Here is a 25,365-nt window from a genome sequence, read left to right as displayed (position 1 = left end):
TAACCACTGGACCACAAGGGAAGGGGAAGCCCCTGAGCAATGCGGTTTGGATGGAGAGTACCTTCAGCCATTGCAAACCACAGGCAGAACTTGAATCACGTGGGAGGGGTGTGTGTGTGTGTTTTCTTTTGGCAAGCCTTAGGAACTGTGAGGCTCTATACTCCTATACATGGTCTTCTGCACAGCACATGTTGAAAACTGGCTTTTGGATCTTCAGACACTTGAAACAGGTATTTATAGCAATTTCATAAAGACAGTCTTTTCATGCCCCGAAACAGATTTTAAACTGTGAACATTAAATCATGGGTCTTTATTTTTGTACTCACTATCTGATGTGCTAACAGGACAGTAAAAGTGGTTTGAAGCTGTTCTATTTTCCTTTCGTTTCAGAAAGCTGACCCAGCTAAGTCTGGCCGCAGTCTTAGCTCAGGACAGATGCATAAGGACGTCCTAGGCCACAGCAGGTTTCTTTCCCGACACAGCAGGGGTGGACCTGGAAAGTGGCCTAACATTTAGCTGTGCCTAACTTTCACCCATTGTGCCAGTCTCCCTACTTCCTGCGTTAGAATTACTTGTAATTTGGTCTCTGGAGACGCTTTCTGGGGAGGTGCTGCACAAATTCCCTGGTTATTGTTACCTCATTTGTACGCAGGACTCTGTAGAGTTTGAAAGTCCTACTCTTAAAATGGCTGAACATGCTGCCTGGAGTTTAAGCATCACGGTTCAATCCTGTTATAACGGAGAGGAAGCTGGCAGGAGGCCGGCGACAGGAGACGCTTTAAAAACCGAGCTTTTCAGCTCGATTCTAACTCTGCTCCTGGTCACAATAGCCTGCTTCCTCGAGTTGCAGCTGAAAACCCGCAGCAGAGGGGCAGGGTGCTTAGAAACACTCTGAGTAAAATACTTTGAGAGGGGAAGGAAAGGTAGGGAGAGAAATGAGAAACAACCACAGAAGGCCAGAGATGGGGGGGGGATTGGGGCTGAAGGGGTGGGTAGAGGGAGGGAGGAAAAATGAGCGGAATGGGAAGCTCAGAATAGAAGACACAAAAGAAAATGCCAACTAGTGAAAATACTGAGAAAGGATGGGTGGAGGGGGGACCGACGACTGGGGAACAGTTTAGAAAAATAGCAATTAGTACAGCTAAAAATAAAGACTAATTTAGAGACAAAGCCAGATACACAGGAGAAAAGTAGGACTCGCCAGAAAGACAATTACTCGTAAACCAAATCCTCAAGAAAATGGGGCTAACGATACCCCCTCTTGGGCTGTTTTGCAGAAGAAATGAGATAATAGATTCGAGTGGAGCTGGCGGCCCTAAGCAGGTGACTGGCGGCGGGAGAGGAGAAATCAGAAGTGGAGCGCAGTGCGGCCCGAGTGATTCCGAGCGTTGAGCGCAAAGGCCCCGCCGAAAGGTGTGCCACGTGTCCCGAAAGTTAGTGTCTCCGGCCAGCCGGTGTGCGGGGCAGAGGCACAGCTCCGCACTGGAACCTGAGGGGTTCCTACGGAATTCCCCCGAGGTCCGCCCTTGGAGCCTCAAGACCGAGGGCAGAAGGCGCCCAAATTTCGGCGCCCGCGCAGCGCGGCCCGGGAGAGGGCGCCCACTTGCTCCGGCTCGGCTCGCTCAGCCCGCGGACACCGCGGCCCGGGTCCTGGCGATGCCCCGCTGGCTTTCGCGGCCGTGGGAAGGCCCAGCGCCCACGGAGTCGCGGGACGGGCAAGCCCGGGCGCGCAGGGATCCAGGAACCCGAGGGCAAGGAGGTGAAGGCCGTGGGCCGCACCTGGGTTTTTCAGAACCACGAGGCCTCAGCTTTCCGGTCTCTGAACCAGGAGGTGACCCTCGCCGGCCGCCCGGCAAAAGCGCGCTGAGCCACGAAGCGCAGTGCGCTGAAGGCGCCGCGTCAGTTTCCCAGGGCTGCAGGGAGAGGGCGGGAGGCAGGGATGGACGCTGGAGCTGGGGGCAGGGTAGGGCGGGGCTCGGGCAGCTTCTCTGGAGAACCCCGCCGGGCGGCGAAGGGTCCCCGGGACCCGCGAACCACCTGGGCAGGGTTCCTAAGTCCCTGGCGGCGCGGACTACTTCCGAGAGAGTGCGCTCCGTCCTGGGATCTGGGCCGGGTCCCGGCGTTTGGGTGTCACCCGGGTGCGCCCTGCCCGCCCAGGCACCCCGGGGCGGGACCGCAGGGCCCCCTCCTGGGCGGGCCGGTAGGGCGCACGGAGCGCGCCACGCGGCGTCTGGCCGGGAGGAGGGCGGCAGGGTGGGGGCCGCACGCTCCGGGGCGGTGCTGAGCGGGCTCCTCCTCCTCGCCTTCCTCCAGCTCAGCCGCCGCGCTGCCCAGCGGATCCTCCTTCCTCCCTGGGTTGCCCGCGGCTATGTTTAACCGCGCCGTGAGTCGGCTGAGCAGGAAGCGGCCGCCGTCAGGTAAGCTCCCTGGACCCCGCGTGCTGGGGATTGGGGCGCCCGCAGGGGCTGCGATGAACCGCCCGGGCAGGCGCTGCCCTCCCAGGCCATCCTTACTAGGCTCGGGCGCGGCTCTGCGATGCCGCACGGAGGGGAGCCCCGGCCGAACGCGCCACTTCTCCCTGCTCCGTCCAGCGCCCCTGCGGTCCCAGCCGCGGCGGGAGCGCAGAACCCCGAGAGGCGCGCTGGGGAGGAAGTTTGTCTGAAAGGAGGAACAACAGCAGTTTTCTTTTTAGTGATGGTCTGGGAGAAAAAGGAGATCCAAAACACCTCCAAACTTTGGAGGTAGTATGGGCTCTAGATTCCGAAAGCAGAACGTCGCGCGAGTTCCCTCCCTTCGAGAGTCCTCTGCCTCCGCTGCGGGCGTTGGTGCGAATGATGCCCACGCGGCGCCAGGAAAGGCACGCCTGGACCCCAGGCATCCGACAGCGCTGTCAAGGCCTGTTCTGCGCCGAGAAGCCGAACTATGGGGCAGTTCGGAGGGTGAATAAATACCAGGTGAAGGGCGCATCTGCAGTTAGCGCCAGGGAAGAGCCGACAAAGGATACAGTTTGGCTGTCACTCTGGACCAGCCACAATTTGGAACGATTTGATAGGACAAAGAACCCGTGGTGAAGATGAAACCATGCCCTTGATTCCAACCATCTTACCCTTTTTGCTCCTAATAGCTAAGCCCCTTTTGAGCGCTAATTGTGGGCCTGGGTCTGTGTTCACTCTGTTTTGTGAATTCTCTTTTCACCTTTAGGGCAACCCATTGAGACAGGCATTGTTCTCCCCACTTTACGGAGAAGGGAACTGAAGCCAGGAGCTATTAGGTAACGTGCTCCAAGTCACACTTAGGTGATGGAGAATCTTTCAAACCCAGCTCGGCCTGACTCTGGAGTTCAGAGGCTTTTCTGCCGCCTCCCACCCCGAGACGCTTCTGCTAGTACCAAGAGTCTGTACGTGTTGGCCCGTATCTTTTTTTCACCTAATGTATTTTATGAGGGACACTGTGGTGAAGAGGATGGACTGAAAGTAGGTTAGCTGGGTCCAAATCCCACCTCCACCACTACTAGCTGTGGAGCCTCTCTGTGTAGATAAGGATCCGCAAAATGAGAATAAGATACCCTTCTTTAAACGCTAAATCGAAGCTGGTTTCTCATCCATCAGATTTTGCAAATTATTGCATTTACCATTTAGGACAACTCTAATAAAGTAGGACTTCATAGAGTTATAAATTGCTTATATCAGAGTTAGTGTTAGTGGTCATGTAAACCTTTCTGTGTTACCTGTGGGTCAAAGGATTCCCCTGTGGGCGTTCCTTTTAGCCATTCCTTATTGTTAGGTATTCACAGGCCTACGGAGTGGTGGTCAGAGCCTGGACTCTGAAGTTAAACTCCTGGTTCCCACCGTGACTCTATCATTCAGCTACCTTGGGCAAGTTACTTTACCTCCGAGCCAATTGCTAAATTATGGGGAAATTTGGAAGCTGGTTGCTAAACCGTAGGTAGCTTGAAATTGGCTACCAGTGGCCACTTACACCTTGGAAATCAGCAGATGCTAAAAATCAAGCTTTTTTGTTTTTGTTTTTCCCTGGGAGAGCTGGTTTACCAGCACACCTCTGCGTCCGTTTTCGCCTCAGTAAAGTGGGTTCAATAGAGCTGTGGAATCAAATACATGAAAGCATATATATGAAGTCCCTAGTACAGTGCATGGCATTACTGAGTAATAATGGTTAGCTCTTATCTTTTCCACCTTTTCCTATTATAAATAGAGCTGCTTTGAACATCCCTGCACAGTTCGCTTTTGGGTTGAAGTCTTCCAAATAGAACACATGAATTTTGGGACATACATGGTTTTGGGGTGCTGTTGCATGTGGGCAGGTTGTACCCCAGAAAGACTGGTGGCAGTTTTAGGGACACCAGTGGAGTGTACCTCTTTCAGGGTAACACATTTTAAGTCTGATGAAATGTGGTTAGGTCACTGATAGAAAGATCAGTAGCTAAAAATCATGGATTGGTATTAAATGCCAGACTTCCAAGAGCCCGATTTCTTTATGACTTTTAGGTTTAATGTCTACCCCCTGATGGGAAAGGACAAATGAGCCCCTGCCAGTTTGGTCATCACCACCCAGCAGTGAGAAAGGGGGAATGTGGGCCCCGAGGCAAAGGCACTGGGAAGCCAGCCAAGTGATCCATGGGACCCTGGACTGAATTTTGTGTGTGTTTTTTTGGTGATTTTGAATTATTTTTCTTAAAGTGGCTCTCCAGATTGTGTAAGTTTCTGGCCCCACAAAACCCGGATCCATCCCTGCTGGACCCTGATTTGAGCCTGGCTGCAGTCCTGCCTCCCAGCTCCTTTTACTCCAAACCTTTCTTGCTTTTCTGCAAAATCTTATTGGAGACAATGTCTTTAAACTGAAGTTTGGTGCTCCCAACGCTTAATTCCAAGTTTCAAAGTGTGATTCAAAGGGCAAATATTCTCCTTCCTGAGCTTTCTCAAAGTGTGTTCACGAACCACAAGGGGGTGGGAGTGGAGGTGGGCTCGACAAAATGCAGCTTTCCAGGCCCCCCCAGACCCCGCCCCGTCCCGGATTCAGTCCTGCGGACCCGAGGTGGGAGGGAGAGTTGGCTGCATTTTTGACAGTTGATTCTTACGCCACTTAAGTGTGAGGACCCCGCCAAGGATTCTGTGCACCCACCCTGCCCCCCACAGCGACTTGCACTGTTGATGGTACATGGGATGCTCTTCGCTTGAAAAGCAAAGCCAGAGCCACGGCCTTCCACCGCCCCCTGCGAGCAGAACACGGGCTGAACCGCCAGGGGAATTCCCCGCTCCCCCGCCCAGAGCCTGTTATACATTATCCCATTAAACCTCTGGGACCAGTTTCAGATTTATGGCAGGGCTTAAGTTTTTATTTAAAGATGACAGTTGACATACAATTTAATGGCCGGCTTGGCTGCTGGGGGAAATTTTCCCTGCCGAACATCACTGAGCCGGGCCTTCAGATTCGGGGAGAACGAAGCGGGCACAGAGAGGCGGGGCTGAGCGAGGGGCGTGGTTTATACACGTGTGGCGACCTGAACACCACCGCGGGCAGCTCGCGGACTGGTGGGTGCCGGGCGCTCGGGGTGCTTTACTTGCCTTCACAGACTGTATGATGTATGAACTGATGTCTCCTTTACTCACTGTTAGAAACTGTGGAAACCAGGCAGGTGCCTGGCTGGGCCATTTCCTAGGGCTTTCTGGGTGAACTGAGTCATTTCCCTCCCTGGGGTTGAGTAATCCCCTCGGCCCCCTGCCGCTGGGCTCTGGGAACTTGCTGTTTAAATTGTACTAAATTTACGCTCACCAGTTTCTTCTGCTTCCCCCAGATAGCTCTCCACGGCAGCAGCCCCGGGGGTGGCAGCGGGGGCCCAGGCAGGCGACAGAAGCAGCTCCTTGATAAGAGCTGTCAGGAGGCGCACACTGGAGCCAAACAGTCCCTTGCAGACTTCCGGGGACCAATTTCCCTTCCCAGTAGGTTCCCATCTCTCGAGGGCCCCGCCGAGTGCCTGTGGGTCGGCTCTGCTGTCCCCGCTCTGTGGTGGGCTCAGGGACCCCTCATCTGGCTTGCCTTCTCGCCCAGTCCCCCCACTGCCCGCCCCGCCCTTGGGTGGCTGGACATTCCCACCTCTGTCCTGTGTCCTCTCCCAAATCTCCAGGAGGCCCGCTCTTCCAGGCCTCCTGCCTCCCTCTCTGCATCTGAAATGCAGCCTGCCCATCATGCCTCTCCCCGGACAGCTGCAGAGGCCGCCCATTTCAGAAGGGACAGACCAGGGGACTCAGATCTCTGACCGAGCCCAGAGCTGCCTGCGTGACCTCACACAGTATCCAGTGTGTCATCTTGCTTGTGTGTATTTAGAGAGTGAGTGTGGAGTGGTGGGCTTTTCTCTTTCCTTCCTCGCCTCCCTGCTTCTCTGCTCCACTTCCTTCCTTCTTTCTTTTCTTTCTTTCTTTCTCCAGTTGGGACATTAAAAAGCAACAATACCATCATCAACTGTCTTTATCATCCCACAAATGAAGGATGTTTCAACACCCCAAATAGTAGGAGAGATATAATGTCACGTAAAGAACTTGTCCTGATACACAAGAATCTTCCAGAGGCTGTTGCTTCTAGGGGAGAGGCTCTGGGTCGCTGAAGGACAGGGGCGATAGGAAGACCTGTCCCACTGTGCTCCCTTGTGTAGCTCTTGTCTTTTGTACCCTGTAAATAAATGTAATTACCTACTTAAAAAAGACAACCCAACACTGTCCCACTCGATCAGCACAGCTCACTTGGTAAATATTTCCTTCTGCTTATTCTCATTCTTTCATGGACCAGTGAAGAAAACTTCATGGCAGTGTGTGGCATTGCAGCCAGATGCCATCTGGGAATGCCTGGCTTCATCTTCTCAATTATTTTTAATTTCCCTGAGAAAATGGACCTGCCTTTTATTTCTTGCGTCTTTCCCTGCCCTTCCCTTAACAGCCTCTGCAGCCAGACAGCCTAGGGTTGAGTCCCAGCTCATCAACTTCCTGGCTTTCCCCTTTGGAGCAAGTGATTTAACCTTGTTGTGCCTCAGTTACCTCATCTGTAAAATGGGCCACCGATGGACCCAACCTCCAAGGGCTGTGAGGTTGAGATGGGATGTAGTCAGTGTTCAGTAAATGCCACCTCTTTTTACAACCGTCATCCTCCTCTCTGTTTTGTCCCCCGCTCAACCTGACAATCTATCAGAAAACAGCTATCACTATAAATCTATACAAGAGTGCCCTGCACTGCAGACCCTGAGGAAGACACAGCTCTTACTCTCAAGAAATACACAGTCTACCCTACTGACACCGGAGAGAAAAAGTTACTTATTTTCCCTGAGGTGGGGGCCAGGGGAGAGCAAGGGCACATTTCCGCATAAGTCAGGTCCCAGAGGAAGCATGGGGGCTTCTGGAAAGTGAGAAGAAATACGGACAGGGTCTTCACTTTCACCTCCAGAATTGGGCTTCTGGGTAGTTTTTATTTTTTCTGGGCCTTTGCCTAGAAAGTGAGGATTCTAGGGAAGCTACAGATGACAGTCTGGCGTCCTTATTTCCTTCCCTCTGGTAGAAAGTGGAAACTGGGGCCATCTGTTGTTTAGTCCACTCAGAAGAGGATGTTGAGGTTTGCTTTTCCTCTGGATCCAAAAGGGTGCTCTGGAGCCCCACAGCCCCCGTCTGTCTCGCACAAAGCGTCTCTGAGAAGACAGCGGAGTTTTGGGCTGCAGGGACCTCCCCAGGCAGACCCCAGAGCATGGCACGTAAGGAAGGCTCCCCACCCCTTTGGCTATCAGATATGCCCTCAGCTCACCCATCGCTGGGTGCTGGCGGGCAGGGTAGAGGTAGGGGTGTGTGTGGTGCAGATGCAGGTGCACAGGGGGCCTCTGGAGGGCTCGGCTGAGCAACTTGACTTTTTCTGAGGCCTCAGACCTCGTGGGAAAACCGCCATGAGGCCGTTTCTGAGCCCAGCTGACCTCTCCAGCCTGTTGGCCTGCTCTGGTCTTTGATGCTTGCTATCAGTATGATTATTTCAAAACGATTTTATTTTTATTTTCTGCTAATGGCAGTTCATGCAAACCTCCCTACCAAGGGAATTGCATGCCTGAACGCTCATTATTCTCAGAAGCTAGATACTGGAGCTGATAAACACTTAAGTAATATTTAGATAGAGGGTTTCCATGACCCAGTTTCTCTGGAGCCTTACATGGATCACCAGTTGTGAAAACGGATTCTCTGCTTCTAAGTGGGATGACTTTTTAAAAAATGTGATGTTTGATGTGATAATAGGTGATATGAGGTTTTAAATCAGTTTTGTGGGGTGTGTACTTTCCCTGATTATTTTAAAGGAGTATGGTGTGTGTGTGTGTGGTACCAAACCACATTAGAATTTAGGGTTAACATTTCTGCCTTTTCCTGGGCTTGAATGTTTAGTTTGTTTTCTTTAATGTGCTGTGCGTTTGGGGGGTGCCTTTGACAAACCCTCTGAGGATGTAAGTTGACTCTGCTGTTGAGGAAGCTGGATATTGAGAGTTTACTAAAATCTTTGACTTGGGGAAATTGTCTATGCAGGACCATTAGCCAGACCTTCCTGAAGACTAATAGCAGGAATTTGTTCCGATGAGTGTTAGAGATGCCTTCTGAGTATGGATTTCCAAGGAATTACTGTCTGGAGAAGGTCTCTGTTAGATATGACATCATGGCATCTATAAATAATGCATCAGACAATGTGCTGCAAGCAGTCAGCCTCAGCCCTCTGTACCTGGATGCTGTGCCGGCTTTGAAATAACAGCTTTTACCGCACAGAACAACGTAAACGTACATGGAAAGCGTCTGCCCGTTGTGTTTATGTGCTGGATGATTCTGGCCCAGTCGTAGGTGGGTTTTTGTCTGCAAGGAATTGGACTCTTCGTTTTTGCAGTCTTCTCACACATAAGTGTTATCATTCTTGTCAAGGCCATCATGTTCTGGCTTCTGTGAATGTGAAGATCAGCAGATATCAAAACTAACAATGGCAGCCCATTGACCTGGGCTCTGGAGGCAGGACTACCTGGGCTTGGACCGTGACTCCCCGTTTCTAGCTGGGTGCCCCTTGCGAGTTACTGTGCCTCCGTTTCCTCATCTGTGAAGTGAGGATACTACTAAGCACATCTGAGGGTCGTTGTGAGAACAGAATGATTTAACCCATGGAAAAAGCTTGGAATAGTACCCAGCACATTGTGAATGATTCGTAAGTGTTAATGGTTATTATTAGCCAATGACAGATTCATCTGAAGATGAGTATATTGAAACGTAAGTATCGTGCCTGCAAAAATCTGAAGCTCTAAAATGCTTTGAAGGGCCCAGGAGGTAAAAAAAATTATTTTTTTCATTGCAGAAATGTTTTACAGATGATCTAAACGACAACAACAAATGAGCAGGGCTGGACAAAATGGGAACAAACAAATGTCATCACCACCTGCTCCTTACTAGCTTGAGTGATCTTAAAGCTGCTAGAAAGATAGGTTTAACTCTTTTTCCAGCTGTGCATTCCCAACCTACCTTCTTGTGTAATCCATCTAAAATGGAAACTTTTATCAATGAAAAAGGAAAGAAGAGTGTTGGACCTTTGTGTTTCCAAGTGCCAGGAACTGGGAAGGAGTTGGGAAGCTGGGAACTCTTGTTTTTGCTTTATTCTTAAGCTCAGAAGTAAACTTGCTTGCTGTGAAGAAAGGTTATTTCTTTCTCCTATACATCATTGGACTGATTGTAACATTTAAAGTGAACCAAGTTGTCTTAGGAAGCCCTTACTTACATGCATCGGAAAATAGGGCAAGTCTACTTGTACCGACGAGGATCCTGAGAAATGGAAATGCCTCAGGTTAGGGGGCAGTCTCTTAGGGCATTGCCAAATGGAGTGGACCTCTGCCAGTCTCATTGGAGGTTGGGGATAATGACTTGGAAAGGAGAGACATCATTAAGTGAATGGAGTTTGCAAATGTTGCTCTAACTAGAGATATCTATCTATATTGATACCAATCAAGAAGGATTAAAAAAAAAAGGCGTAGCCAAAGGCCTTAATCAAAATGAAAAGACAATCAGGAAGTCTTGGCAAAATTCAAGTCAGTATTTCTGGAAAAGTGAAAACACATGGCAGTAGAGTTTGAGTAGAAGATTCCTATAGTAAAAGGAATGCTAGGGCAGAAGGTGAGCAGAAGGGCAAGAAGAAATTTCTCTTTATCCATGGCACCAAAGCCGAAACTAATAACCATGGCTATGGCGATACTTTCTGTGTCTTGGTATATGCTTTCTGGGCCAGCTCTGAAAACTCTGTGCCTCTGTAACAGTGTCAGCCATAGACGTATTTCATGATATCGATGGAAGGGAAATGGTAGCCTAGGAGGGAACTGAAAGGAAGGGCCACCCATCTGCAAACTCCTGTGTTCCGAGGCACCCTGGGGTTCCATAGAGGTGGTCCTGGTGGGGACAATTGCCCGCATATTTAAGTCCCAGTACTGGTTCCATCCAGCAGTTCCTTAGCTGGGTCACCTTACCCTCTGGACCTTTATTTCTCAGTCTGTTAAATAAGGAGACTAGATCAGATGAGTGGGTTTTGAGTTGTAAAACTTTTTGTTCACACGAAAGCCAGCACAGAAACCTAATATGCAAAATGACTAGAGTATGAAATAAAAGAGGGGAGTGAGGAGGGAGCAATTGTCTCACCGTGGGGATGGCTATCTTATCTCTCAGTTAACCAGAAGACCTAGTTAACCAGGGCACTCTATTGGCTAAATGGGAATCCACCAAGTGTATTTATTTGCAAGACAGTGAGGCTGTGAAAACCCAAATGTGGTTTGGTTTATTATTGAAAAGAACGTCAAGAGTTTTGGAATCACTACAGGCCAAGGTTGAAAAGTTATAGCCAAAGCAGTTGTTCTGCAATGACGAGAGAAATTTCTGGCTACCTACGATTTTTCCGGAACAGCGAACTTGTGTCTCTAATTTATTTACTTAAGAGAAGATCTGCTAGGGGAGTAGAGTAAACTGTCAAACTGTATTCTCTGGGTAGAGAACAGGGAGTAAATCTGTGAAATGCTTGGCAGAATGAACCCTGTTGCAGAAATTTCTTACGATAATGATCTTTTAATTTGATTTATACTTCATTGGGAAGAAATGCAGTGTTCAGAAGCTTGCCGTTTTAACATTTGCAAAGAGAGCAGAGAACTAATTTAATCTCCACGAACTGAAGATTCACTTTAGAGAAGTGTCAGGTCCATTTGTGGTGTTTGAGTGAGTTTGCCTCTCAAGTAAAGGAATGGATTTGTCCCAAACAACTCTCTTATGTGCTCCATCACCAATGCATATTGCTTCTGCTTTATTTAGCCTAAATCAGCCAATCAATGTATAGAACCCAGGTAGTTTTCCCAGATGCTAGGAGACCGAGTCTCAGCTGCTTGAGAAATTAATATGTTTGTTGACCTCCAATAGAATACAGTAGATCACAGAAGCTGCATTACTTCCATGTTCAACATATTCTGATACAACTTTCCTCCAAAAACATTTGAAACCATATGACCACCTAGCTACTTGCAGCAATTAATATTCATAAGACTTTTAAAATTTATCCTTTTAAAATGATTGTTTTGCTGATTTCTTAATTTAAAGTTTATTTTCTCCCAGATTCAAACTTTTCTTTAGAGAGACATGTCTCTACTTTGAAAAAAAAGAAAGCAGTGGAGAAAAGAAGTATTAGCTATAAAAATAGTTCACTTGATAAATCATTATTTTAAGGAAGCAGAGAGAAGAACTAATATTTTTTGAGGGTACACTGTGAGCATCTAGGTGCCTGATGTGTTTCCTCCTTTAATCCTTCTGATAACCCCAAGAGATAGGGGGATTATCTTCATCTTACACAGAGTTTTGCCCATGTTCACATAGTTCGAATTGACAAAACTGGCTTTGGAACCTGGGCCCATCCGAAGTGACATTCCATGGATTTTCCCTTGACTCCAGGAAGGGGCCAAGTTCTGTAGATGAGGTGTGTTTGTGTTGTTACTTCCTCCTTCAGACAAGTAGCCAGAGTGTGTTAGTTGGAGGTCCCCGTCCCCTTTCCTTTAGTCAAGAGGCTCTTTTTAGAGGTAAGAGTAAGAGAGTGCAGCAGATGTGCAGGTGCAAAGTCACGGATTCATTTAGCCTATGCCCTTCGTAACAGCGTCCCGCCGAGACATATTGGAGCCTGAGAGGCACAAGGAAAAATCAGTTATAATGATCCTGTCTTTATTTAAATTTTTGGTATTTTGCTCATTTTGGAATTTTTTGCATTAATTTTGATTTTTCAGAATATTGCATGAAAACCTCATTTACCTGATGCCTGAGTTTTTTGAGCACCCCCTTAAATTTTGCACCTCTGGCCAGTGCCTCCCTTTCCCCACCCTAGTCCCGGCCCTGGTACACACTTTAATCTATGTGCCAGGCAATGAGCTACCTGCTGGAGATACAAGATCAAGATGCAGAGGAGCTTTCAGACTGGTGAGCGCCGGTCGTGCAGTCACAACACAGCAGGATAATTATAAGACTGTGCACAGAATGTAATGGGGGAAGAGTTGCTGTTGAGTCAAGGTCCCTGGGAGGAGGGCTTGAGGGAGACTTGAAGGCTGCCTGCGGGTCAGCCAGTGGACACGTGGGTGGGGGAAGGATATATGGGGAGTGTTGGGAAATGACAAGTCCCTTCTCAACTCGGAGCCACAGTTTTCCGCATCTGTAAAATGGAGGGAATAGCAGCATGCCCTTCATAAGGCTGTTGTCAGGACTAGAATGAATTCACTGTGTCAAGCACGGAGAGCAGATTCTGGCATATAACTTACTATTACATCTAAGCCATAATGGTGATGACAATGATCATAATGCCCGTTATAAGATGACAGTATCTTTGGGCCACATACACAGTCTAAACTTTGCTTTGCAGACATCCATGACAGTGATGGGAGTTCCAGCAGCAGCCACCAGAACCCCAAGAGCGCAGACAAATGGGCGGCTTCTCTGGAGAATCTGCTTGAAGACCCGGAAGGCGTGAAAAGATTTAGGGTTTGACTTTTTTCGTTGTTCACCGGGCTCGACGCACATACAAAGAAGTTTAGAAGCCTGTGGGTGGAGCACAGGCCAGGTTTTAACACTGTCTGGCCCAACTTGAGAAGCAGAACTTCTCACCTGTCATGACCAAGATGGAAGTGCTTTCCTGGGCAGTCGTGGACCAGCACAGAGGGGCGTGCACAGACTGTTTCTGTTTTTTTTTTTTTTTAATTTATTTGGTTGCACCGGGTCTTAGTTGCGGCAGGCGGGCTCCTTAGTTTTAACACATAGGCTCCCTAGTTGTGACATGCGAACTCTTAGTTGTGGCATACATGTGGGATCTATTTCCCTGACCAGGGATTGAACCTGAGCCCCCTGCATTGGGAGCGCAGAGTCCTATCCGCTGCGCCAGCAGGGAAGTCCCTCTTTCTGGTTTTTATATAGCTAGATGGGAGCGGGGTGGGGTGATGAGGAAGAGGTACTGTGCTCACTGGCAGAATCTACAAAGAATTTCCAGCTCTGTGACACCTGGGAGGGGGTGGTCTGGGTCTCTCTGGTGTGAAGGTTTGTTCACTTGTATGTTGGGGATTCTCAGGATACATATTAACAGAGTGAAAGAGGCTGGACATCAGCTGACAAAGTGAAGATGAACTCAGAGAGGAGAGCAGGTGGATGGGGAAGTGTCAGGGCTGCCTAGAAATGGCCTGCAGAAACCCCAAGTGTCAAAAGAAGCACAGGTGAATTTCAAGAATGCCTTGTATCTGCCTGAGTCCCACTGACTTTTGTCTTTTAAGTCCTGGGTCAGGCCAGGATAAGCCCTGATGCTGTTGGTCTCTGTAGCAGACTCCAAGGAGGGGGTAGCAGGCATTTCTGGACATAGGACCACCATCTAGAGCACCGTCTAGATCTCCGGGAGAAAACTTTTCCGTGCACAGCAGGATAGCTGGCTGTGCCACTAAGCCCCCAACACCTGCCAAAAGAAAGCACACCTCCAGCTTGAAATGGTTTTCATTGTGGCATTTTTAGACATGCTTAGTATGTTTTCTTTTCTTTTGTTTAAAAAAATGAGCCTGATTTTGAAGGAATGTACTTTGTTTAAACACTGTCTGGAAGGAACTAATCTATCTTCCACTTTAATTTACTTTTTGGTAACTTATTGTCAATTGAGAATGGTGAGTAGATTCCTACTTCATGTTTACTCTTTTCCAGAGTGTCAAACCCATTAAGTTCAAATGCATATGAAATTCCAGCTTTAACATTAAACATACACTTTGTTTTCAGGGTAGAGCTTTTACAGGGTGAATGAACACCCTCATTTGTTGAATTTTGACTTAGTTCTTGAAGGGAAATGCATTATTTGTTTTTTAAGTAGAATACTGTTTGATATTTTTTCTTCTTTTCATCCACAGGAATTTTTAAAAAAGGAATTCAGTGAAGAAAATGTTTTATTTTGGCTAGCATGTGAAGATTTTAAGAAAACACAAGATAAAAAGCAGGTACTTCTACTCTATAATCACATTCTTGGTAATTTTCTTCTCTCTTTATAAAGTTACATTTGCCTTTCCAATAAATTCTGAAATTGCCTAGGGAAATCTGATCTATATTGGATTTGGGGGAAGATTTAAACTTCAGAATAGCCTATGTGGTATTGATCAACTATTAACAATTTTTTTAAAAAGTGTGTTAATCTATTTTTTAAAATTAATTAATTTTTGGCTGCGTTGGGTCTTCATTGCTGCACGCGGGCTTTCTCTAGTTGCGGCGAGCGGGGGCCACTCTTCATTGCGGTGCGCTGGCTTCTCATTGTGGTGGCTTCTCTTGTTGAGGAGCACGGGCTCTAGGAGCGCGGGCTTCAGTAGTTGTGGCACTTGGGCTCCGTAGTTGTGGCTTGCGTCCTCTAGAGTTCAGGCTCAGTCGTTGTGGCGCACGGGCTTAGTTGCTCCGTGGCATGGGGGATCTTCCCGGGCCAGGGCTCAAACCCGTGTCCCTTAACCCCTGCGCCACCAGGGAAGCCTTGTTAATCTATTTTCAAATGGAGCTGTTCAAATGTTTAAAGTAAAAATAATGATTTAAGTCATTGAGAGTCTCCCATTGAGTATGATTGCTTTTTCATGAATAAGTTGTGTGCATGCTTCCCCCAGAGTTTGACGTGTCTGTGTTTTTTACGGACACCGTCAAGCAGATGTGTGGTGATAAAAGCACAACGCACGTCCGACGGACTGTCAATTATTCAGTATATGTTTACGAAACACCTTGTAGTTGGCCGGCATCCCACACAGAAAGTTTCTCACTGTTCTCCTGGGTGGAGGTGGAGGTGTGCTCTTTGCGGGAGGTAGCCTTTAGCTCCAATGCCAACCAGATTTTCTGCCACTGGAGGTTGGGCGTTGGGGTGGTGGAGGAGATTATGGGGAAGGAGGCTTGTGGATTGGGTGTGTTTATGAGGCTCATGCCTGTGTATTTCTAAGAGGCTAGTGGCTAGGTGCCTACAGGAGCCGGTAATAATGTGCACGAGTGAGGTTTTCTGTATGAGGCTGCAGGGAGTGGTGGGGACTGGGGCCATTAGGGGGTGGCCTGCCCTGCCTCCAGAGGCTGTAGCTGGTTGTTTAGCTGACTTCGGCAGTGAACGCTTTGGGGTCCATGGCCGTCGGAGCTTTCCCAGCTTTGGGTTCTACCCACCTAGGTCTTCGCTTGCCCACCCTTGCCCCAGAACCCTGAGGGACCTTGCTTCCTAAGGCATCTTCTCCCATCTTTAGTCTGACGCTGCCTGTTTTTGCAAAGAAGCTGGACATTTGGATTCTTATGTGAAACCATCCAGTTTTATAAACGATGGAACTAATTTTTTTTAAATGTAAAACCTTGTCTGCCAAAAAAAACATATCCATGGGCAGATGTGGCTTGTGGGTTGCCAGTTTTTAAGCCTCTGGTTCCAAAAGCTGGAATCCATGAGGCCAAAAGCCATTACGCGTTTGCAGAAAATGTCTCTCGTCAGTTTATTCAAAGGCTTTTCCACCTCAGACACCCTTTCCCCAAGATGGAGCAGTGTGACCTTCGCTCTGTCACCTTCCCCTCTGTCAGGGCAAGGATGGATTCCAAGATCCCTTGAGCTGAACTTCCTAGGTCAGCCCAGAAAGCCATCCCGGGCATGATGCTGGGCATTTGCTTCCTTCCTGCTTCTTCACCCTGGATGACTTTATCTGAGCCCTTTGGGCTGGTGAATGGTCTCAGGTGTTGGCTGTGCCCCTTCAGGCAGGCATGCCCATCGCAATCCTTTGCCCCCAGCACCCAGCACAGGGCCCAGGGACAACTGTCAATAAATGCTGGCCTGGGCAGTGGGTTCATCCGGCCTCACCCTAAAACCCTAGCTCAGAGTCAAGCAGGCAGACAGATGTCCATTTCTCTGCCTTCATTTGCGTGTTGGAGCTTAGAGGGGCTGACAGGTCAGCCAGCCACCCCTGCAGTGTACAAACCAGGCAGCTGAGGTACCCGCGCGGCTGAGCTGGGACTTGAACCTGCCCCATGAGCTGCCCAGTCGTTTTCACTGCATGTGAGGCTGACGTGCCCTTCAATTCAGTTGAGTTTTGCCAGATCTTTGCAGCGCGCCTGCTCGGGGCCAGGCCTCGTGAAAAGCATGGGTGACACACAGGGACAAGACAGATGAGACTCCTTAGGGAACAGGGCTCTAGAGGGGAAGCTGCTTGTTAAACAAGCCTTTGCAAGTGTGACGAGAACAGAAATGGGAAGTGCAGGATCCGTGGGAGCACAGGCAGTGGGTGTCAGGAAGGTCCCTGGGGAAGTGACTCTCAAGCTGACATCTAAGTGGAGTTTGGAGATGGGGGGAGTGTTCCTGTAAGAGGGGACAGCCTGTGGGGAGGAAGGCCTGGAGAGAAGAGCTGAAGGAAGACCAGAAGGCGGGAGGCTTGTGCTTGAGGGGTAGGCTGGGTCTGCTGTGTCTGAGACTGGGGCCAGAACTGGAGAACCGGGGTGTCAAGGTGAACGCTGAAAAGCCACGGGGTTGGATTGCACCGTCCCGTCCACATCCTACAGCCAGAGCTTCCAGAATCTGGCAGCCCTCTTTGCTCCCCTAGCCCTGACACCTAGCATATGACTCCTTGAAGGTTTGTGTCCTGAGGCCTGGATGTTGCTTCTGGGCAATGACTGCTGCCTTGCCGTCAGCTGCTCAAGGATGCAGACAGAGCTGGGAAAGAGAGGAGCATGCGTGAGGCCTGCGGGGTCCACACCTTGGTCTGGGTCATCACACTCAGCATCGTGACAGTTCCCACCCTTCCAGATGCTGGTCTGTGGTCTGGGAGGTTAAGCTATGGCTCGCCTACAGCCGTCCAGCTCGGTGCAGACAGAGGCAGGATGCAGCCCAGGTCTCTGCTCCAGACCATGTAGTGGGTCTGGCTGCAGGGGAAGTAGAACCAGAAGTAAGTTCTGTTTCACTGATTTTAAGAAGCAGAGAGGACATAGCACAGGGAGAAGTCAGCCCAACTGCATTTCGCAATCAGACTTATTACATCTGATCCAGCATGAAGTTTGTGGACCATTTACCTCTACAGTGAACTAAGGCAGTTGTGGGATTGATGCAAATCTCACTTTTGCATCTATTTAAATAAGACCTGTGCTGGTTGGTTTTTTTTTTTTTTTTTTTTTTCATTTTTTACTATCATTATCCAGCCAGATCTCTGGTACCTTGTATAATTTATTTATCTTCTGTACAGTTTGGTTTTCCCTCTATCATGCAGGCTCTATAAGGTTTGTGATCTTTGTCTGTCTTCTCCCCCACTGGGACTGTGTGCCTAGGATAGTTCCGGGCTCGCTGTTTCCTTCCCAATTTCCACTTAGGTCAGCTGACACCTGAGATCTGCCGTGGGTAGGGTCCCGCCCTCTCGCTCACCTTGAGCTGCAGTTGCAGCCTTAGGGGAGGACTTGAGGGAGGAGCGTGCCATCCTTTCTGTTGGGGCTTTGCATTCTCAGAAGCTCCAAACAGTGGACTGGTGCTGTGTCTTTGCTGCCTTCCTTGGTCTCTGCTTCGCCCCCTGGCAGACAGGAAAGCAGCCCTTCAGTTTGGGAGGGTCTTAACGCTCTGTATTTATGGTGGGGATGCTGGGGCTATAGGATGTTGGGAGGGTGATGCCTCCCACCCTCCCTCCCTGGGGTTGTAATTGCCAGGTGTTCATATTCCACAATCAGCTTTCAAAGCAGTTCTCTCCCTTTGCTATTTCTTCGTGGTTTAACATTTTTCTATGAAGAACCTCTTCCCCATGAATTAGCATGTGAGATCCATCTATCTTTTAACATAAAGCAAACTTTATGTCTTATAAAACCTCAGAAAAAGCTCCAAGAAGGTGTTCATTCTTTGGCTATCCCTGAATTCATTCATTCATTCATTCATTCATCTGCACATGCATATTGGGCCTGTTTACTGTGTAACAAGGATTAAGATGGATACAGCGGCTCGTACAGATTTGTAAAAACCAAACCAAGTGGGGGTGGGGAAGTGGTGGGGTGGTACAAGATGTCTAATAATCATAGCTCTGAGAGCAACTTGCACTGATATTTAAATATAATAGTACCATGCATTTTTATAGTGTTTTAGAGTTAACAGTTATGGGGGGAGGGGTCTATGGTATTTATTAATTTTATTGTATTTATTTAACACTAAAACTTGATCCAGGGTTTTAGAGTGTTTGATGTTCTTATTTAAAGTAATAGTAAAGGTTTTCCTGAAAGGCTAAAACACTATCTTCTTTATTTAAAAAAAAAAAAAAAAAACTACTTAAAAATCCAAAAGTGATGAGTGTTCCTTATATGAAGGTCATTCAGTTCACAAGCAGATGCAGTAAGAAGGGTTCATGCCCTCAGCACCCTCCAGGTTTCACTCTGTCTCTGGTTTGGGCTGTGTCTTTCTGACCTTTGACGTGGACTTGGCCAGGTCCAGGCGGGACCGGATAGGAGCTCAGCTGCTCACGGTGTGGGCTGGGGTCTGGCATGGGCCTGCCCGGCATCTCCACTCCTTGCTGCCTCACTGTGTAACTTTCCGACGTCCTCTACTGTCTTCTTACTGTAACCAAGGTTTCACTTACTTTACATCCCTGTCTACTGCATTTTCCTTATTAAAACTTTACTGTTTACTGTTTGCTGCTGAGCCAAAGAGGATGCTACGATTACATTTTTTTCTTCCTGGACCATTTTTTGCTCTTCTTATTTTTATACTCTCAGATAGCCCTTTAAAATGCTTCTCGATACGGTGTTACACAGGTCTCTCAGATCATCTCTGCAGTCCGAGTTCCCCTGGGGACTCCTCCCGGGGCCCCCTGACTACCCCACCCACTGGGGCGCCCCCCTGTCTTCCTTTGCCACCAGTGGCCATTCCGTCTGTCCCTCCCCTGCCTCCTGGACCCAGATCCTCATCTGTCTGGAGTCACTCCCTCATTTTGGTGGAGCATGACCAGCAATAGCTTCTTGAGAAAGGGTACATGGCAGGTAGACCTTTAAAGAATCGTATTGAGTGAAAATGTTATTTTTTTCCTCTTCTCCTGCGTCATGGATAATCTGATGGAGCATAGAATTGAATTCTAGGTTAAAACTCACTCAGAATTTTGAAGACATTGTCCCACGATCTTCCATTTTTGTTAAGAACCAGTATGTTACCTGTAAGCAGTTTTGTTTTCTTTGCTTGTTCACCACCAGTATTCTAAAACTGTACAGTCAGAGGCTTAGAGCGGGCTGAGGTTCATTCATCGTGTGGGGCATTTGGTGGAGCCTTTTAATCTGGAAATTTGTAGTTCTGGGAGATGTTCTTATATTGTTATTTTTATTATCATTATTATTATTATTTTTTTTTTTTTGCGGTACGCGGGCCTCTCACTGTTGTGGCCTCTCCCGCTGCGGAGCACAGGCTCCGGACGCTCAGGCTCAGCGGCCATGGCTCACGGGCCCAGCCGCTCCGCGGCATGTGGGATCTTCCCAGACCGCGGCACGAACCCATGTCCCCTGCCTTGGCAGGTGGATTCTTAACCAGTGCGCCACCAGGCAAGTCCCCCGATGTGTTTATAAACTAAACATACCTCCAATCAGCTGGGTTGGGAGAAATTTGCTGGACGTCTGTGTGCGGAATTTCACTTAACCCTTGTGTTCGGTTTGGCATCTCTTCCTTGCCCTCCTTCGTGTCTCTGTCTGCAGCTTCCCTGAGTCAATTTCTTTAGAGAAGAAAACTCCAGGCTCTCGGGGGTGGGGCGTGGATAACTGCTCAGAGCTGGGGGTCGGGACCTGGGGGTCTAACGGCTTCTTTCTGCTGCCTTCTTCATCCCTCCTGCCTAGGTTCCCAGATGCCCCTGAGTTCCTGCCATTTTGGGACATTTCTTTGCATCCCCAGCCCTGCCACCTCCCCTCACCAACCTTGCAGGCGCCTAGGTTTCTCCTTGCTGCTCTCTGCAGAGTCATTCGCTGTCCCTCCATCTGCTTTCCATTTCCTGAGTCTGTTCTCAGAAATATTCTCAAATCATTTACTTGACATTTTCTTTGCCTCATTGTCTTTCTGAAGTTGATATTAATGAAGGTAGTGGCTTGATCCTTTAATTTCCTTATGTGTCCTGTCCCGTTGTCCATCTCTGGCAGAGTGATGGGGACAGAGGGGAATGGGCTGGCAAGATAAGCAAGACTCAGTGACAGGCAGGGTGCGGGGTGAGAGAGGCATTGGGGGATCACTGTTCCCGGCTTCCTGGAGTAGAGACGGCAGGACCCCCCTGCCAGGAGGGGCCCACTTCTTTCCTTGGCGTTAGGTGTGGGGTGTCTGTGGGACATCCAAGCCCACATTACTGGAAATCAGTTGGCTACATGGTCAGTAGCTTCGGGGAGAGGGATGGGCTGAGATCTTGGGAGAGCATGTGGCTAGGAAAGCGTTCGGCCTAGGGCAGAACTTGGGAACCCCCAGAATTTATGGGGGTGGGGGGGACAGAGGGACAGGAGCTGGCGAAGGAGACAGAAGCAGGGAGGTGTTGGGGAATCCTGAGAGGGCAGTGGCACTGAGCAGGGCCAGGGGCCAGAGAGCAGTCCAGGAGAAGGACGGCAGTGGGCTGGCAGGGTGGGCAGAAGCCAGGGGCTGGGGAGCAGGTGGGAGGGAGAAAGTGGAGACACAAATACACATTTTTTTCTTTTGAGATGTTTCAGTAAGAAGTCATTAACTATAGGGGGATGTGGGTAAAAGGTTTTGTTTTATTTTCCCAATGGAAAAATGTAAAGCACGCTTATTGGATGAGGGAGAGGAGGCAGAACGTGGAGAGGCGCGCTCGTGGGAGCATGGGCTGCCGATGCCTTTGCCTTTGTTCTGGGTCGATTTTTGTTTCTGGGACTGATACTAAGGGGAATTTGCTTCTCCTAAACGTGCACTTCCTGGGAGCAGTGCTGGAGCGCTGACGTCTGCTGAGCACCGCTGTGGCTGATGCACTGCCAGGCGGGGAGGACGGTCCCGGGCTGGCGGGGTGTCTGGGAAGCAGACCTGGGTGCACACGCTCCCACGGGCATTCCTCAGGTTGATGCCGGGAGTCACCACACAGACCCAGGGGGGATCCTTTTCCGGCACCGTCTGGGGCAGGGTTGGGCGCTGGGCACGGCTGCTGTCCACAGCGGGGCAGCTGCTCTGGTAGAGTCCGTAGAGTCTGGTAGGAGAGCGGCTGACCATCTTTCCAGGTCACACCAGACCCAGGCGGCCTCACCAGTGGGGGATGTTCTCACCCTGTCCCGACAGGAGCTGCAATAGGGTTAACCAAGCTCTGGAAAATATACCAAAATAACTCAAGAGACCTGGTTCTTCTTTTTTGCTAAGTGTTCTTGGCGTGGACACCAGGCCTTCCCATGACCGGCCTGCGGTTGGCAGTCTCAGGGTTTCCCTTCTCAGTCACGCTTCCTAGCCCAGCCAGATAAGCTCTGCCCACGAAGCCGTCACTCTGAGTGATCAGTCAGAAATGAGGGTGGCCCTGGCCTGGGCGCCTCGGTGGCCCTGCACTCTTCCCAGAGACTCGGGGTGTTGGGGACATTCGGGGGGTGCTGAGAGGCCCGAGGCTGATATACCTACAGGCCCTGCCTCCCCGGAACCTGCTTCCTGTCTTCCCTTCCGCCCCATGTCTAAGCCTCAAGCTACTCGTTATACTTCTTCTTTTCAGAACCACCCAAGACAGCCTGCATCCATCTGGAAAACTGTGTGTGTGTGTGTGTGTGTGTGTGTGTGTGTGTGTGTGTGTGTGTGTGTTCAGGGGGGAGGGAAGAAGGAGGGGAGGCCTAAAGTGATTTCTGCTTCCAGGGCCTCACATGGAGTTTGCTAATCTGACTGGCTGAAAGTCTACTTTCATGAAGTATTGTTAAAACAGGAAGTGGTTTTCCAAAAACGTTCCTTCCTGACAGATGGGGGTGGTGGGAGGGAAGCTCATGGCTTCCTGGAGGGAGTGGGTCTTCAAGAGGCGGGTGGCCTCAAAGTACTGCCCCATCCGGTCTCCACAGCTGTCTGCAGGCCTGTCCCCTGGAGTAGCCATGTTAAGGCCCCGACCTGGACGGTCTTCCTGCACGTCTTGCCAAGGCTTTCCTTCTGGGGGGATGGCAGGTGGTCAGGCCTCCATCTCGTGGGGTCGTTTGTCAACTAGTCCCGGTACCTAAAGAAGTTAAAGGACTGCTTTTTGCCTTCTTTCAAGCACCTGCTATTGAAGCCTTCTGGTGGTTTCCACGAGGCCAAAGGGTTTCAGAGCCTGGGGCTTCCTAAGCCAAGCTCTGCAGCACGTGGGAGGCCCCAGGTGGGCTCTCTGGAGAGAATGGCAGTCTCTAGGCAGACCCCGGAAAGCCTCCTTGCATCCCCCCGCAAATCATAGCTCCGTGGCTCCACGTCAGAGGCGTATGTTGTCTGGCTTCCTCTGTAGGGTGAGCTAATACTGAGGCCCTAATGTTTGGAGAAAAGCCCCATATTTGCCACCTGCGAGGTGCGAGCCCCAGGAAGTCAGAGAACATAGAATCCTCAGGGGACGCCCTGCAGGACCCCGGCATGGATGCCTGCTGTGTTTAAGAGCACCCGCGGTGAGAGCATTCCTGTACCAGCCACTGCTGGGTTTTGGTGCAACCTAAGTGCAGATGCGCACACCTTTTGGAACTCCACTGACAAGCCCTCCCAGGGCAGTGCTTCCGTAGGGTTGATGCCTTCCGGCCTGACGGCCCTTGGGCAGGCAGCAAGTGTTCTCTCTCTTGCTAATTCTCATACCTCCTTCCCTGAAAACAACCCCCAGCCCTGGAAGGCTGACAGTGCATCGCCTGCTGGGAGGATAATGTATTGCGCAGGCATGGACCTGAGCAGAAATGCCAGGCTTTGGAGTCAGATGGTCCTCTGTCTCCCTGTGGGCTCCCTGGGTAAGCCACGTCACTTCTCCTGGCCTCTGTGTCCTCGTCAGGGATGGGGCACTTCATGGGCGCCCAAGGGGTTAGGGAAATGGGACCATAGTTGTAAAACACCTAACGTGTCTGGCACATAGTAGGGGCTTGATCGCTGGTTGGGATATGTGTTCGTGGTTTAACTTGATTTTTTTGTATTGTGGTAAGATAGACACGACACACACCTTACCACAGTGACCATTTTTTAGGGCTCTCATGTTTACCATTTTAACCATTTTAAAGTGTACAGTTCAGTGGCATTAAGTACATTCACAGTGTTATACATCTATCACCACTATCCAGTTCCAGAACTTTTTCATCACCCCAAACAGAGACCCCTTACCCATTAAGCAGCCACTCCCCGTTTCCCCCTCCCCTAGCCGACCACTCATGTCTCTGTCTCTATGGAGTTGCCTCTTCTGAATATTTCACAGAAATAGAATCATGTCACGTGTGGCCTTCCGTGTCTGGCTTCCTTCACTGAGCGTAATGCTTTCGGGGTTCATCCGTGTTGTAGGATATGTTGGTGCTTTATTCCTTTTTATTGCTGAGTAATGTTCCCATGAGGCCTCGATTTGGGGCAGTCATAGGATGGCTGTGGTTGCCACCGAATGTCCCTCACTCCGGGCTGGGATTCTTTCCGACATCATTTCGGAATGGATAGTGGTTTTGAGACAGGAGGTGTGGCCTACAGATGCATGGAAGAGGAGGGGAAGGGGCCAGTCTGACCGTGAGCCCCCCCGCCCCCCGACCTCCCATCCAGCTCAGCTCCGGAGCCACAGCCAGATCCCCCAGGGCTCTCACAGCAGCGCTCCTTCTGGGCTCAGGCCGGGAAGGGCTGTGCTTGCCGATAACAGACAGGCTCTCCGTGTCTCCCCCAGATGCAGGAAAAGGCGAAGGAGATCTACATGACCTTTCTGTCCAGCAAGGCCTCTTCACAAGTCAACGTCGAGGGCCAGTCCCGGCTCAATGAGACGATACTGGAGGAACCGCACCCACTGATGTTCCAGAAGCTCCAGGACCAGGTAACCTGACTTCCCTACATGCACCTTGATTGGAAAACTGGCATTTTTTTCCCAGCCTGGAAGAATTCAGTTAAAACCAAATGTTCGACACCCTAGAAGCCATCCCACCCGACCGGGCAGGCTGTGGCACGTGAGGGGGCTGTGGTTGGTGAAAGAGCAGGCTGGCCTGCCAGGCCCAGGATTTGACCCACTGGAGGCGCCCTCAGGCCTCGTTCCTCTTGGTCTACACGTAGTTTGACCGAGCAGGGTTATCTGTCTTCTCAACCAGATGAGAAGGGAGGCTGGAGCTGTTTGAGGAACACACACTGAGGAAGCAACGAGTGGTAACCGCTGAAGGTAGGAGCAGCCAGAAAAATCTAGAGAAGCAAAAGCACGTGGACTCGGAGTGGCGGGGAACCTGGGGCTTTTGTGCAAACATCGCCTCCTGCTTCAGTTGGCCCCATAGTCCCCTTTGCCAACGTAGTCCACTTAAAGCAAGAAAAATTAGGTTTAAAAAATGGACCTAGGGCTTCCCTGGTGGTGTGGTGGTTGAGGGGCCGCGCTTCCCTGGTGGCTGAGGTGGCCGATGCAGGGGACGCGGGTTCGTGCCCCGGTCCGGGAAGATCCCACATGCTGCAGAGCGGCTGGACCCGTGTGCCATGGCCGCTGAGCCTGCGCGTCTGGAGCCTGTGCTCCGCAACGGGAGAGGCCACAACAGTGAGAGGCCCGTGTACCGCAAAAAAAAAAAAAAAAAGGACCTAGAAGGGGTAAACTTTAGTGTTCTGGCAAATTTTCGTATGAGTAATGCCAGCAGTAAAATAGGCAAGAGGGGTGAAGCTGCATCGCAGAGAGTTTTTTAGGCATGAATTTGCAGATGTGACTATTCATAGCATGCTCTGTTCTTATGAAACGTTGTA

At 49.9% G+C, this 25,365-nt stretch overlaps 1 protein-coding gene across 4 annotated transcripts in view; it reads left to right on the top strand.

Moving 5' to 3' along the window:
* Positions 1–2,292: 2,292 nt before the first annotated feature.
* The window catches only part of RGS10 (regulator of G protein signaling 10), a 39,977-nt gene continuing 16,904 nt past the window's right edge, over positions 2,293–25,365 (top strand). For 2 of the 4 annotated variants that reach the window (XM_027112748.1, XM_027112749.1), the window contains exons 1-4: positions 6,189–6,345; positions 12,931–13,049; positions 14,444–14,530; positions 24,326–24,469. In XM_027112748.1, the coding sequence (XP_026968549.1) occupies positions 6,204–6,345; positions 12,931–13,049; positions 14,444–14,530; positions 24,326–24,469 (492 nt within the window). In that variant the 5' untranslated portion in view covers positions 6,189–6,203. Of the gene's footprint in view, positions 2,418–6,188; positions 6,346–9,194; positions 9,217–12,930; positions 13,050–14,443; positions 14,531–24,325; positions 24,470–25,365 lie in introns of those variants that run through there. The other 2 variants (XM_027112750.1, XM_027112752.1) reach the window with 2 other exon arrangements.

Source organism: Aethalodelphis obliquidens, unplaced genomic scaffold (assembly GCF_003676395.1).
Source record: "Aethalodelphis obliquidens isolate GAN/ISIS:26980383/991018 unplaced genomic scaffold, ASM367639v1 scaffold11, whole genome shotgun sequence".
In the NCBI taxonomy this organism is placed as follows: domain Eukaryota; kingdom Metazoa; phylum Chordata; class Mammalia; order Artiodactyla; family Delphinidae; genus Aethalodelphis; species Aethalodelphis obliquidens.
This window is presented reverse-complemented; position numbering and strand designations above follow the sequence as displayed.